This window comes from Condylura cristata, unplaced genomic scaffold (assembly GCF_000260355.1).
Source record: "Condylura cristata isolate star-nosed mole 26May11 unplaced genomic scaffold, ConCri1.0 scaffold00027, whole genome shotgun sequence".
Taxonomy (NCBI): domain Eukaryota; kingdom Metazoa; phylum Chordata; class Mammalia; order Eulipotyphla; family Talpidae; genus Condylura; species Condylura cristata.
The window spans coordinates 25,231,621-25,246,770 of record NW_004567128.1 but is presented as its reverse complement, the minus strand read 5'-3'; the positions used below and the strand labels follow the sequence as shown (position 1 = coordinate 25,246,770).

Below are 15,150 nucleotides of genomic sequence, written 5' to 3'. Positions count from 1 at the left end.
GTAGATTAGTCAAAAGGAACCATCATGAAATAGAGAGGGGGGAAGGTGATAGGGTGGGGAGTTGGGCAGTGTTTGGGGTTAGATCATAGTGTATGTCAAGGAAAACTAAGTAAGAAGACTTTAAAGCACCTGGCACACTATCCTTTTGGTGCTCAGTCAAAGGCTACGAGGGGGACAGACATGGAATTATTATTTCATATGATCAGAGATGTTGAATTAATTTTTTTTAATTTTTATTTTTAAGACTTATTTATGCATGCATGCAAGAGCTAGGGTATAGGCCAGAGATGTCGGGCCGCGGGAAGAGAGAGGATTTACCAGATAGGATGAGGAGCAGAACAGGTAGATCTACTGAAATACACTGCTAGGACAGCAGCAGGTGAGACAGGAGAGGTCTGCTGCACCATGTGGGTCACCTCCCTGGCTGGGGATCGAACTCAAGCTGCAGTGGCTGCGGATAGCTTGATAACACTGAGACCTAAACCCCTGTGCCACCAGGCAGGCCCTGAATTTTAATTTTTTAATCCTTTTTCTCTAAGACACAGGCTATTTGCATAAAAGTTAACTACTCTTATGTAACCAAACTCTAAAGATGATATTACATAAAAATAAAGTCAACAATCATTTTCTTGAAGTAGTAATAGTGAACAAAAGAGGAGGGAAGTATACTCTGTCATGGCTGATCACAGTTAAGCATCTTAGCATTTTTAGGATACAAACTTAGTAGACAGGACTAGTGGCATTTCTGTTCATGCAAGAAATACCTGCCTCTAGACTTGGATATGCTCTAGGTCTGCAGTGTTACTAAAATGAGATAAACGTTTAAAATTAAAGTAGAAGTAATTCTGGAAGGTGAATTTCTAAAAACTAAATTTAGTGCTTTGTGCAAAAGATAGATTTATGGTAAGCCCAGCTGAATGAAATGAAAACACATTAAACATAAATGGACATGTCATCATTTTGATCTAAATCACAGAGAGATGATAGACAGTTAAAGCTTGTAGAATACAATCAGATAGCAGAGCCTTTAAAAGGAAGAGAGATGTAAAATGCAAAGATAAGGAAGAGCTTAAAAGCAGACACCCCTTATGCTTGGACATCTGCCTCAACTGTCTTTATGGGCTAGTTAAGATAAACAACTGAACATTTAAAGGAGAGTTATGATATTTTTGTTTTTGTTTTTCCATTTGGTAACAATTGTATTTATATACCTTAATAAAATCAGGTGTTCTTTAATGTATGCAAAAGACATGGCATTCTGCCCTTTTCTTTGGTATTCTAGAACTCCGGCTAGTAGTGTTTCTGCCATTTATCATGGTAGACTAAACACACAAATAAATAGAAATTTCAACCCCCGAAGACACAGTTGAGAGATCCCGCAAATATGTGATTGAAAGCTCTCAATGCAACTGTACATTTCAAATGGCCCACATTAGTTTTCTGACAAACATGCAATTGTTACTTTGGATTTCTTCTTATTAAAATTTTCTTGTTTATTGTTAGACCTGCATTTTCTTTTCTTTTCTTAACTCATGGGTTAGACTTTTTTTTTTTTTGGTCAAGACTTTTAATTTTATTTTGTTTTAAAATATTTATTTATGCATACAGAACTGGGGTACAGGCCATATGTGCAGAGGCAGTGAGAGGATTCACTGGAGATAGAAGGGGGAGCAGAACAGGCAGATTGACAAAATACACTGCTGATGGGGAGCAGCGGGTGCGTCAGTAGAGGTCTGCCTCACCATGTGGGTCACTTCTGGGGTGGGGATCAAACTTGCACCTAAGTGGCCATGGCCAGCTTCACTGTGCTGTGCTTTAATGCTTTGCACCACCAGGGAGGGAAGCATGTGGGGATCTGGATTATACAGACTTTTAAGGAAAGGAGAGCTTGTATTGGCCCTGGAGGGATTTGCTGTCCTTGTCAAGTGGACCCTGTCCAGAAATTTGCTCTTATGAGAAGAGCTGCTCTTTTGAAAGTAGCTCCGTCATCTCTCCTTTCGTGGTGACTGGTGGCTCTTCTGTCCATTCCTATCCTGTTTTGCCCATGGCATTCCCTTCTTTCCTTCACTTAAGTTTTCTATGGCTGTGTGATAAGATGCAGTTCAGTGCAAACTGAAAGGATTGGTGTATTCTGAGCACTTGAAAATCCAAGTTCATAATCTTTCTCCTCCATTTGTTAGAGTAGGCTCTAGGCATGTTACTTCACTACTCTGAGCTTGGGTTTTCTCATCTGTAAATTGAATATTTATGCATTATACAAATTACCTGCCTTATCTGCCTCATGGAATTATGGAAGATTAAATGAGAAAAATGTATATGAAACCATACCCCAGGGCTATAATGATGATTATGATTATTATTTAAAACTCTGTGGGTGGGCCAATTCTTCCCACCTAGAAAAACAGTAGGATTCCTAGTCAAAATCGTACTGAACAGAAATCAGCGCCAACTTGCTTCATTTTTTAATGAAGTCTAAAAACAAGATAGATGGAATTTCTGAAGTAGTTCCTTTTGAATAAATCTTATATATTTTAAAAAAGCTGTCACAATAAAAGTATTTTTGAAAGATATATAATGGTGCCTGAAAATACCTGAAATGCCCATCCTTTTATAGATGTTTTAGTATGCAATTTGTTCTAAATGTCTAATCTTGAATGACTAAATAATTTGCATACTGTTTTCAGTGGCATGAATTAAAGGCTAATTGAAGTATAATTTTTTGCAGTAAAAGTATATCATCTTTTATGTAATATATTTAAAAATATTCTAGAGCAGTTCTAATTTTATAGTTTTATTATTTTAATTTAATGTACCAAGTAATTAAAAATTGCTACAAAGAAAAGAAGATGAAAATGATTTTAGTTAATTTCCCCTCAACAGAGTGAAAAGATGATTAGTAGAATAATGGGACAGAGCTCAACACAGTTCCTGGCACATAAAGATAGTCATTAAGTGTTCCTTAATGAATAAGGAATGAATCATTTCTAAGTATTTTAGACTTTGGGAAAAGGTGCCATTCTCATACAGTATAAAATATGAAGACGATTGCTTGACATCTCTGTGTTAAGATACCTCCATGCAGAGGTTATACAAGCCAACTTGTCTTGAACCATCAGACCCCCCAGTATGCCCTGCTTACCTTTTCTCATTTTCTTTTTGCTCTCAAGTTACTAAATTCTCAGTCTCAGTCAGTTACAGAGGTTGAGATGCCCTGAGAATCTTGCTTTTCCTGTGCCTCCTGGCAGTAGAGGCACAGAGTTCCGGAATGTTCCTCCAAGGATGTTTATATGACAGGCAGCTTCGGGAGATAGTCTCCCTCTGGAGCAGAGGGCAGGTTTGCTCATAGCCTTAGAAGATGAAGCTGGCATCTCCTAGAATCAACATGCTATTTAGTCTAATAATGACAGTGTCTCCCTCTGAGTCAAGAGGCAATAGTGCTTATTGCCTTTCATAGAAGATTCAGGTCCCTGGGCTTAGGGATCCTCTCCTGGAATGTGACCCACTGCATGTGCAGGACATACCTCACACTCTGTGTCACTTAGTTGGAGTTGGGACTAGGAAGAGGGCGCAAGAGATTCTGATGTTGTGTCACTGCTGCGAGTAGTGAACTACCCTTTTTATCTCCAGCCAGAGCTTGTGTCTTCTACCAGCATCCATGGAAACCTTGGCGGGCCAACTTGTTAGCTTGCCAGCAGGATAAAAATCACAAACTCGGAACGATTCGTGACTACAGCTTTCAGCAGTATTTCAATAAGTTGCTGGTACATATGTAGTGGTGTCGATACCTCTAGTGGCTTGTACCTCTAGTGGCTCATCACCATTTGGGGTGCAGCTGGAGACCCTGAGTCCATATTCTCAAAAGGAGAAATGAAAAGGTGTCATAGAGTTGGACGGTATGTGATGAGATCCAGAACGCTTGTGTAGAACACTGTGGTGCCTTTGATAGACGTCACTTGGGGTTGTTGGGCAGAAGTAGACAGAGGCTGGTAGAAGAAGGAGCAGGGAGAAGGGGGTAGTAGATGGTAAAAGATTCCATGAAGCTTCAAAGCAGCATAAAGTCATTTGTAGATGCTGTAAGCCCTGGAATTAACACCTCTGTTGTTAAAGCTTTTCTTTTTTTTTTTCCCTTCAGCTTAGAGTATGCATTTTTGAGAGCACTGTTGGGTGGGCTCAGTGCCTTTATCATGCCCATAGTTAAATGCTAGTGGCTGAAAGTGAGTCTACTTGCTTTGGGGAAAGACACAGTGGTAGTCTTGGGCACATTCAGTCATTCTGCTTGTACCACCATCCTTTTCTCCCACCCTTAAATCTATGGCTTATTAAAATTCTTCCCTAGCTCTACTTAGCAACTCTAATTTTTATGTGCAAGGCTGGTCAATAACGACTTCAGAATTCTCAGTTCCCTCTGGCACACTCCGTGTGCCTCCAAGAACAGGTCATTTGCCCACCTTCTCTGTTACACAAGTCATTCCCAAGTTGTGCTGTGACCTCTTGCTGATAGCCACAGATGGAGCAATTGTATTTTATCTCATGCCACAGGGACTTGTATCCGTCGTCATCGGATTCCTCTCCCACCTCCTGATGATGATCAATATTATAATGTGCATCATTTCAATATTGGCATAGACATTGTCTTTTATGGCCGAAAATTCAGGATTTATGACTGCGATTCATTCACAAAAAACTTTCTGAAGAAAATAGGAACCAAGTTAAATGCCCCAGGGCAGCGTCCAGAAGATCCTTACCTGAAGCTACGGAAATCGGTAAGTTGTTATGTCCAGTTCTTGTCTTCAGAATGAAGATACCTTTGGAGAGTCAATAAGGGATACTGGTACTCCGGACGCAGAGGTGAAAGAATTTTGGGGACCCTGTCACTGAAGTTGTCCTTTAGGCTGGAGGGAAGGCTGGGTGTTGGCCTCGGGTCAGAAATGTCTCACACTCTGCTGCTCATTTCTCTTCAGGGAGACAAGGCAGTGGGAGTCTTCAGTGAGCTACCCACGTGGGACAGCTTCTAAAAGGCCACAATCAGCTTTGTGGCCTACACACTTATGAGTTGGGCCCAAACTTACTACCTGACTTATTTGTCCCCATGTTTCCTAACTCTGACTGGGAAAATCTTTGCTTCTGTACTACTGATATACAGCGCCCAGCCTGGAGGACAGCTTTTTCCTTCCTCCTCAGGTGGCATCAGGTGCACAGAAGTTCTGGAGGAGTAAAGAAGGCCATGATTCTGATGTACCCTTCCTGGGAAGGGAAGGTCAAAGTCTGACCCCAATTAGTGTAGGAAGGAAGAATCAGTTATCAGTAGTGTGATTTTGACCTTCTAAGGTTTTATTTTTATTTATTTATTTCTAAAAGATTTATTTATTTATGCTTATAGAACTGGGGTACAGACCAGAAGTGTGGGAGATGAGAGGCTTCACCAGAGACAGAGTGGGGAGCAGAACAGGCAGACTGACGAAGTACACCACTGAGAGGGGCCATACCATGTGGGTCAGCTCCCTGGCTGTCTTTGGAGAGCTTCATACTACGGTACTTTAACCCGGTGCACCACCAGGGAGAGCCCTAAGGTTTTATTTTTAAAATGATTCTTTAGCCCAAATTTTATGTTTCACTGAAGTATCTGAGCACCCAAAAGGAGAAGTATCACATGAAAGGTAACATAACTAGCCAGTCTTCTTGCTTCTTACCCTAGTTTTCATTATTGCCTTTGCTCTTCTTTTCTCTTTCTATTGGAGTAAAATTACATACAATACAATACGCAGAAATTAAGTGTTCAGTGGGTAAGTGCATACATGCACCCTTGTAATCTAAACCGCATCAAGATACAGAATGTTCCCGCTCCATGCCCTGAAAGTCCCTTCATGCATGCCTTTTTCCAGTAAGTTCCTCTCCTTACCCAGGGATAACCACAGTTCTTATTTCTATCCCTTTAGATTAGTTTTGTCTTAATTTTATGGTTTGTAAACTTATAATTCATTTCCTTGCAGAAAGGTAACATAAATTTTGAATAAAGTTCTCCTTTGATTTCTGTTAAAAGCTGAATGGTGGACCATAAATCTCTTCCTGCCTCTCCTAGCCCCAGCAGAATTATTCTTTAATGTTGTAGACATGCAACTCTCCTGAGAAATACATATTGTTGATTCTGGGGTATTTAGGATGCAATCACCACGGCATTATATTGGTGTGCAAGGAGCGGTATGATTTGGGTTCATTCTTCTTTTTTCCAAATATCATAATAAAAGGTTCCAGATAAATACAGATTCTTTACCACCAGCAGAGCCCTGAAAGAAATGGGCCCATATGAGTTACCACCCATTGCACAAGGCTGCACACATTCACTAACAGTATTCTCCAGTAGTGATTGTGAATGGCGATGCACTCATTATTTGAAATACACAGAGCACTGTGTAGTTTCATAGGTTTATAAAGAAAAAAAATCTTTTGAGCCATGAGTCAAGAATAAATACCAAGAACAGCCAAGAAATGTTCTAAATAATTTCCTTTCAGCTTGAAATCATTTTAACATTTACTCCCTCAGGGAGAAAAACCTTCAATAAATATAGCAATCTGTAGAAAATTAGGAGTTTAATAAGAGACTTTCATATTGACTTTAGTGCATTTACTTCTCCAGTGTTTGCTGCCTTGCAATGTAAAGTTAAAATTAAACAATTTAACTTAAACTGAAAAGAGCCCCGATGGTATATAATTAATAATGCATCTCTTAGAGGCCTTATACTGTCAAGGAAACATTTCCAATCAGTGAAAGGAGAGGTTTCATAATTTCATTTAAGTATCAAGCACAGGTCTAAAGAGCGAAGCGCTCCAGAATCCATCACGTCTCCTTCTCTCAGGTAGGTACGTCGGTACCCAGATTGCCCTGGACAGGTAAAAAGTTTTGAGAATTTACCAATAAGAGTAATATAACCTGATTTGGGACTGTCTCTCCAGATGAACACTTCTTTGCATAATGACCCTGTTTGGCTACCTCAAGTAGAGTGGGAGCAGTTCAGCACCAAGGGCTGACAGTGTACAGAGAGAGAAGAATTGCACCAAGGACATTGCAGAACGTAGAGGCTCTGAGGTTGGGGATGGAACTCAGGCCATTGCTCTGTTGCAGACTAGAAATTTCTCCATTTGTTCTGCTCCGGTTGCCATAGTCTGTCAGATCTTCACTATCTAAAGCTCTTGAGCTAATAAAAACTATGAAACTATTTCTTCTGTTTTTCCCTTTTACCTTTTACTTCACAAAAATCTTTGATGAGTAAGAAGCAGATACAGGTATGAATTTTCAGTGCCAAGCCAACTGGTTTTGGTCGAGGTATAATTAACATAGACTCAGATGTACAAATCTTAAATGTACAGATTGCCAGCTTTGAAAAATGATTAATAACCAACATGAAAGTCAAGGTATAGAATATTTCCACCACCCTAGAAAGTTCTCTTGTCTGCCTTTTCAGTCCGTCTGTGACCAGCTGCAATAACTCATCTAATTCTGTCTCCATGCATTAGTTCTGTGTGTTCTTAAACCAGCATTTTAATTTATACCTACATTTTACATCATTGTTCATTTGTACAATGTATGCTTGTATGTTTTCTCCTCTCAGGGAAAAATAAATAATAATAGATTTTCTATATTTTTAAGGTTAAAATTGGTTAGCTGTGCATATACCCATGCCACTCTTCATTTGAAATTCTTAAAAATTTCACAGAATAGTCTGTGGAAAGGTATGTTTTCTGTTCGATTGCTTGCGTCCCAGGAGTGATTAAGCAAAGCTCCCTATGTCACTGCCCTTTTCTCTGTTTGCAGACACTAGACTGCATGGAGCCCTTGCGACCTTATGAGCCCTTTGACACCCTGAGGCAGTTCCTTAACTATGACAGGAAGGTTCTGCGTTTCTTCTGCCTTTGGGATGACTCAGCCTCGCTGTTTGGGGACCGCAGAGAACTTGTCCTGCATTACTTCCTTTCCGATGATACGATTGAAATCAAAGAAGTGTTGCCACACAATTCAGGCCGAGACGCCATGTCACTGTTCCTCCAGAGGAGAAAGCTCCCCAAGGTGAGCAGCGGACCCAGAGCTACTTAGCTAGTTTCCGGAGGGCTGAAAGACTATCTGGAATGTCGTGTAATGACCAGGGGGTGACAGTTGCCCTTTATTAGTGCAAGTGTTTCGAGAACTTTCATTTTGTGTCCTCTATTAATATACATCTGTGAGTGTAATGCGGAATAATGACAAATTGGAGTTGGGATATTCTGGAATCAAGGCAAGTTAATGAAAAAAGTTAAATGCAAAAGAACATACCTATTCATTACTAAATTCACAGTCAGTCTTAGGCTGGTAAGTAATTAGTAAAATCACTGCTCATGGCTTTGGGCAGGCCACTAGCCCCTGGTCTCTAGCATCTACTGAGGAGACTAGCTGTCAGCCTGGAGTGCCACTGTGCACACACCCCCATATACGCATATGTTTAAGAGGGATTCTCCTGAGCTTCTCCAACAGTTTCTAACTAGCTGCAGGCTAGCAGCAATGGCAGCCTTTGCATTTTACTTACTATTAAAAGAGTCCTCGGACTGATTTCTACACGTATCAATGGCCATTTGGGAGCTAAGGTAACTTCAGCACATCACAGATAACACAGAGACAGAAGGTGGATCTGCCCCTTAACAGCTGTGTGAACTTGGGCAAGTCACCTCACCTTCTCTGACTGTAATTCCTTATCACAGTTAACAAAGCCCCCTTCCTGAGGTGAAGATTGAATGAGATAATACAGTAAAAAAATTCCAGTAGCCTATAGATACCAATAAAGACACTTTAATGACACAGATAGGCTCCCTTCAGCACTGTATTTCATCTGTCTGCCTGTTCTGCTCCCCACTCTGTCTCTGATGAATCCTCTCACAGCCCCTGCACCTCTGGCCTGTACCCCAGTTCTGTATGAATAAATAAATAAATCTTTAAAAAAAGACACATATTTTCATAGCTCTTTGTTATGTTTTATTTCTTACTTGGATAAAGTATTTCTTAATTTAACTCTCAATGCTACTGAAAAGGTTACTGTAATAGTCATTTCTGATGCAAACAAAACCCTGGTTATTTGGTTGGGGGAGGGGTGGAGGCAGCATTTGTCCCAGAGGGAGCTGTGTGGTGTGCAGCAGGTGCCAGGGAGGTGCTAGGGAATGACTTGAAAAATAGGCTAAATATAAAATACTAATGACACAGCTGACATTTGCAGTGTGCTGTGGTATCAACTGCCTTACTTATTCATTCACTCAACAAGTATCTTTTGAGTGTCACCTGTGTGCCAGCTCTGGGGTTATCATGGATCAAGTCCTCTTTCATGGAGCTTACATTCTTGGGGAAAAATAACAGTAAAAGTGGGTGTTTTTGACACTCACAACATCCTTTGTTCTATGATGAAACTGAAAGTCTGAGAAGATAAAAGCATATATCCAGATGGACTATTTTTTTTTTTTTTTTGGTTATGGAGCTTACTTATACCCCCAATTCAGAAATTCACACATTTCCAAACTTATTTTATGTCACACCTGTCAGGGGTGATTTAGCTTTCTCTTCGGTATGCGATAAGCTAATTACTATTAATCTATATGTGTTGGTTAAGATATTTCTTGCAGCTTATGTAACTGCTTGGACCACACCCAAGGTGTGTGCGACAGAAGAGTGTCCTGGCTTGCTCTGGGCCGTGGTTTCTGTTAGAGCATGACAGCACTCCCTCATCCTTGCCACCTCACCACACTGCCTCTCGACTGGCAAATACTTCCTGAACTCAGGATCAGGCAGTGTGCTAAGCTGAGTCAGGAAACAAAGGCAAAGTATGGTATCTTCCTCTGAGTATTTTTATAGTTTAGTGAAGAGAGAAATGAGTGCTGATGAGGCAATTAGAGAATCACAAATAGTCACTTAAACCCTGCTATTGAAATCTGGAATGGGCTAGGATCGCAGGATGGCAGCGGTCAGAGGAAAGGATGTGGCTATATCTGGGCCCTAAAGGAATGGCGGGGTGTACATCAGCCCACAGCCCATGAGGAAGCATATATATATATATATCTTGTCTTTCTCCGCATGGCTGAGAAGAACCACACAATGTGTGGTTTCCTATTGAGCTTTTCAACAGGACCACGTTGGTGTTCAGGGGTCAACTACCAGGTTTTGTCTTGATTTTTCTTCCAGTTTGGCCCACCTGGAGTCTACGAACCAGGCCAGATAACAGATCGCATTGTTCTCAACGTGTATGGTGGCTACTCAGAGAACCGAGTGACTGGCTACCTGTTGGATAAATATCAGGTAAGCCAAATAAGGGATCAGGAAAAAACATATATAATAAAGTAAATATCAAAATTAACAGACAACTAAGAACCAAGGCATTCTGCAGGGGGCCAGTGGGGAGCAGGATCAAGACGGGTGGGAAGAGCACAAGGAACCATGTGCTGGTACACAGGTGACCTGGTGGTAGGAACTGCATGGGAACAACACCTGAGAAGAAAGAGCACACCTTGTACAAAAATGAAAAATGATGTTAAATGTTTGTATATATAATAAAAAAAATTGATAAGTAAATACCAGGTGACAAAACTCAACATTTCATTACTACTTCCAGTGTGACTTCCCTGGGGCCGGGAATGTATTCTCTTGTGAGGCTGGTTGTGAATGAAAAAGATGACTGTGCAAATATAGGCATTGCATTGCTATTTGCAAGCACTCCATTGGTAGAAGAATGGTTTTAAATGATAATACTGACTAGTTATCTTCGAATTTGAGTTTTAAATTTTGGTTATAATGAATAAAATTGAGGGTTTTCATTTTGTAATTTCCTGTTTCCTTTGGGGAGGGGTGCGTAGGTGTTTAGAGGTTCTGTGGTACCAACACTGTGCTCCTTTGTCTTCATTAGTATGGAAAATTACACCAACAGTTTTACAAAGACAGTGACCTGAGCATCGGTGCTACCATCAATGTGTGGGGAAGGAAAGTGCTTCTTTGTGACTGCGATGAATTTACAAAGCTTTATTATAAGACTAAATATGGAATTGGTAAGTGATACATCTTAATTAGAAATATAATACTGAGAACTAGTTAATTAGACTATAAAACTGAGAACCTTTGTTCCCTAATGTTTCATGTGTGGAATGTAGAGAATCAAAACAAAGGAGCAGTCCAAACCAAATCCAAACTAGCCCTGGAAATCTGACCGTAGATTTGAGATGACTAGATAGGGGAGCCTGGAATGGGGACTGATGGGATGACATAGGACTATCATAGAGGACTATGGGTGTTTGCTGGTGGGTGTGGTGTGATGACGTTCACCTGAAGGGTGGCAATTATACCTCTGAATCAGATACAGTGTAGGAAACAGTGTTACCTCAATAAAAAAGAAAAATGGTTTGAAAAATTTTTATAGAATTTAGAATGCTTAGCTTACAATAATGAACATTTATTGGGCATTTGCTTTCTCCAGGTATTTATTGTCTTATTTAATCTTAACAATTCCAGAAGGGTAGGTTCATAATCCCCATTTTAGAGGCGAAGAAAGTAAGGCTTACAAGGGCAATCATCAAAGCTCTTCTTGAGGAGTAAGGATGAATCAAGATTTGTTCTTGCCTCACAAGTGAGAAAAACTTCCCATTTCCCTTAGAGCCCTCTCCCTCGCCACAATATGGGGAGATGTTTGGTTTGAGCAATAGAATGCTTCCCCCCTCCCCCACCAATTTCTTGTTTAGAACAATAGATAAACTTATTTAGATCTCTGGGGCCTTCTCTCATGTTATTTGCCTTACCTTTCCTGGTGAGGTCTGTTCCATCTTCTCTCTTTTTAGATACCAATTCCATTCCAATCAGTTTAGCATATTTCAGAATGAAAACCAGTGTACGTGGTGGTTGTTGTGGAGAAGCTGTTAGTGATCCATAGGTCATTGGGGAGGAGAGTTTCATCTTTAATGAATGTAGATGCCTCTTTGTATCAACAGGTATTCAGTGTAGACTTGGAAATTTGAGATGTATATGAAAGATGGACCCCACGTGGTGTTTACTTGTATTCTGCAGAAAGATTACAGATGATGTGGTGAAAATTCCAGAATATCATAGGACCTTTTAATATACAGTTCAACATTTGGGGGATATCTATCTTGATGTTATGCACTTGATTTTAAGAATATAAAGGTGGCATTTGGAAAAATGAACATATTACCACAGAGGCATTGTACATTGTTAAGTTTCTTAATGGGCTGGTGGGGAATGTTCAGAGTCAGAATAACTTCCCCTTGTCTTCCAAATAGCCATTCTAAGGAAATTTATCAGCTTCAAATGCCCTGTGCTCCATTTCATTTGTGCCCTAGTGCTTAATTTCTGTCTGCTTATTTCTTTTGTTTATTCTACAGACTTAACTGCATTGCATAAAATAAAGTAGTCTGTGCCTTTAAAGCTACTATAGCAAGAGCATTATGTTTTTAGACAGAAAATTATGCAAATGCAAACTTAAGATGCATTTTATAGTCACAATGACTTTTTATATTTCTCACAACATATTAAAATACTCATGTAACAGGCACTATGATTATGCAACATTTCTTAAGTAAAAACAGTGTACTTAATGTAACTAATGAAATTTTGACGGTGGGAATGAATCAGTGTTCTGATAATCTTTACATTTGCCTCTCCTGAGCTTTGGTAAGCTTAACTTTATATGCTTAAAGTTACATACAGTTTTTTCTGACAGTTTAGTTTTGTTTATAATTCATCTAGCCCGAAGAATTACTACCACTGACCAAATTTTGTATCTTTTATTTTGATATCATTGAAGTCCAAGCCCGGGAAAATCCTGACCATATTGTGATCACGGTCTCTGCATTGTCAGTAGCTGTGGTTTGTAGAATACCTGGTATCTCCATTCTGCAGCGCTGCAGGAGAGAAGCTGACAAATGCCAGCAGCACAGCTAGGGACCACCCCAGGAGGAAGCCAGAGAGATTTGCAATGCCGTGTGCAGTCTTAGTGCTTTGGCACCTTCTGCAACCTGATGACACCTCAACGTTTTCTTTTTGGGAAAATGGCAGAGAGACTAAGAGGGCAAGTTTGCTACCATCCCAGTTAATGGGCACAAATTAGTTTTTTTATTGTATGCATAAGCAGCACTCAGTAGACTTCTCAGAGAGATTTGAAAACCCTCTCTCAAGACCTTTCTGAGTCCTAAAACAGATGAGATTATTTTATGCATTTCAGGATTCTAAGGAGAAGGTGATGGCATAGACGCTTTCTACATAACAGTCCAGTGTGACTCCCCCACTGGGCAGCTTGGCTGTCCCGCTGGCCCCAGCTTGCCTGCTGGGCTGTAGCATGTCGCTCCCTTGTTATTTTATGTGGATGAACATGGACTGGCAGATGGAGGTCTGTCGGACTTTCCTGTAGCATGAAGGTTGGAAAAGGCTCCAGGGGCTCCAGCAGGTGTTTCTTTCACGGAAGGGGCAGGGATTCAAATGGAAATTGTTCTTACCTCGAATCCCTGCCTTGGGTTATTATTTTCTTTGTTTAGAAGAGGACTTTTCTTATCATGATTCAACCAAACCTTTCTTTCTTATTGCTTTTGAATATTTATTTGCTGTGCAGACATTAACGTTGAGTAAAAACCTACCTTAGGGCACCTTTAATTTGGGGCAGTCATTTCTGGCCATCTCTGTCTCTTGGTTGCCTAAAGTAGCAAGACATCCAGCATGAGAGGTTAATGATCACTTGAGCAAATTAGCTAGCCCAATTGCAGCAACAGGGGCAGAGTTTGCTTCCAGCCCACCACATGGTCATGCTGGACCTAACAGCTTTACCTCTTTTTCTCCTGTGAAGTGAAGAGAGCTGAAGGTTAGACCATTTCTAGGCTAGAAAATTATGGGATTTACTAATTTTCTGACCCCAAAATGAACATCCCAGCAAGATCATTTGACCTGGCTACTGGGTACAAACACAGATGCAATTACCTTGATAATGCAGTTATTGAGGCTGAAGCTCAGGGTTCTCCCTCTGCCGGAATCCGAAGGCAAGGCCCTGAGCCTACATTTGTCTTCATAATTTGACATTCATTGTCTTGAAGAGCTTCCAAATTATGTAAGTGTTAGGTCTTCCAAACTTGGGTCTGCTTCTGGCTACTAGAACATAAGAAAGGAACGTTGAGGTACATGAAGGCTTTTTAGCAGTAGTGTTTCCAACTGAAATGCAAGCAGTAAATCACTGTAAAGGATCATTAAGATTCCCTTTTAAAATGTATCACCTCTCTGTCAGTTTGCTGAAATCTAGTTCATTGTGGATATATATTAAATATATATGTTTTTACAAGTCAACTGGAATTAGAGGAGTCCAACCATTTGAGAGACAATGTATTCTCAGGATCCAGCAGAGTGTCAGTTTAAGAAGACATCTGGGGGGAAAGCTTTATATAAAAATATATGGTTTTTCATTTATTCAACAAGTAATTTTTAACACCTGAAATATGCAGGATGCGGGAAGTTGTCATTCAGGCGAGTCCAAAGCCTTGTGAATGCATTCAGTTACCCAGAGAAATTAGATCTTGAGTCACAGTATCCAAAAAGATGTATGTGGTGTTATAGAAGTCAGGGGTGATGGAGTGAAACAGTTCCAGGCTTTTATACACTAGATGGCACTGTGGGTGCAGAAGAAAGTTGTAAATTGGTTCTTTTGTTCCTTAAATCTGTTGCAAAAATTATGTAGTTGAGAAAACAACACTGTATTATAAAGCCTGTAAATTTGGGGGAATGTATTCTTAATTACTTTGGGGTTCCATATATGTCCTCTTTTGGTTACAATATTCAGATTAGTAGGAGATCTATCTGCATATACCCTTGTTGGGAGAAATTGGTCATGCCCCAGTTTGCTAGAAACCAAGTAGATTATTCCCTGCCATTCCTTATTGTCCTTTCCCTGAAATGAAGGTAACTGTCAGTGGTGTAACAGTTAACAATGATAGGGTCTTCTGCAATTCTGCTGCATTCCAAGATTTGAACTGTTTTTATTTTATTTTTAATTATTTTATTTTTTTATTTATGCATACAAGAATGGGGTATAGGCCAGAAGTGTGGGGGGGGTGGTGGTGAGAGGATTCACCAGAGACAGAGTGGGGAGCAGAACAGGCAGA

General features: G+C 40.2%; 1 protein-coding gene across 1 annotated transcript in view; it reads left to right on the top strand.

Moving 5' to 3' along the window:
- Positions 1-15,150, top strand: part of EFHC2 (EF-hand domain (C-terminal) containing 2) — a 188,107-nt gene that overhangs the window by 82,025 nt on the left and 90,932 nt on the right. Inside the window, exons 4-7 of the mRNA XM_012730279.1 lie at positions 4,540-4,763; positions 7,811-8,062; positions 10,193-10,306; positions 10,911-11,049. Of these exons, the coding sequence (XP_012585733.1) occupies positions 4,540-4,763; positions 7,811-8,062; positions 10,193-10,306; positions 10,911-11,049 (729 nt within the window). The remainder of the gene's footprint in view (positions 1-4,539; positions 4,764-7,810; positions 8,063-10,192; positions 10,307-10,910; positions 11,050-15,150) is intronic.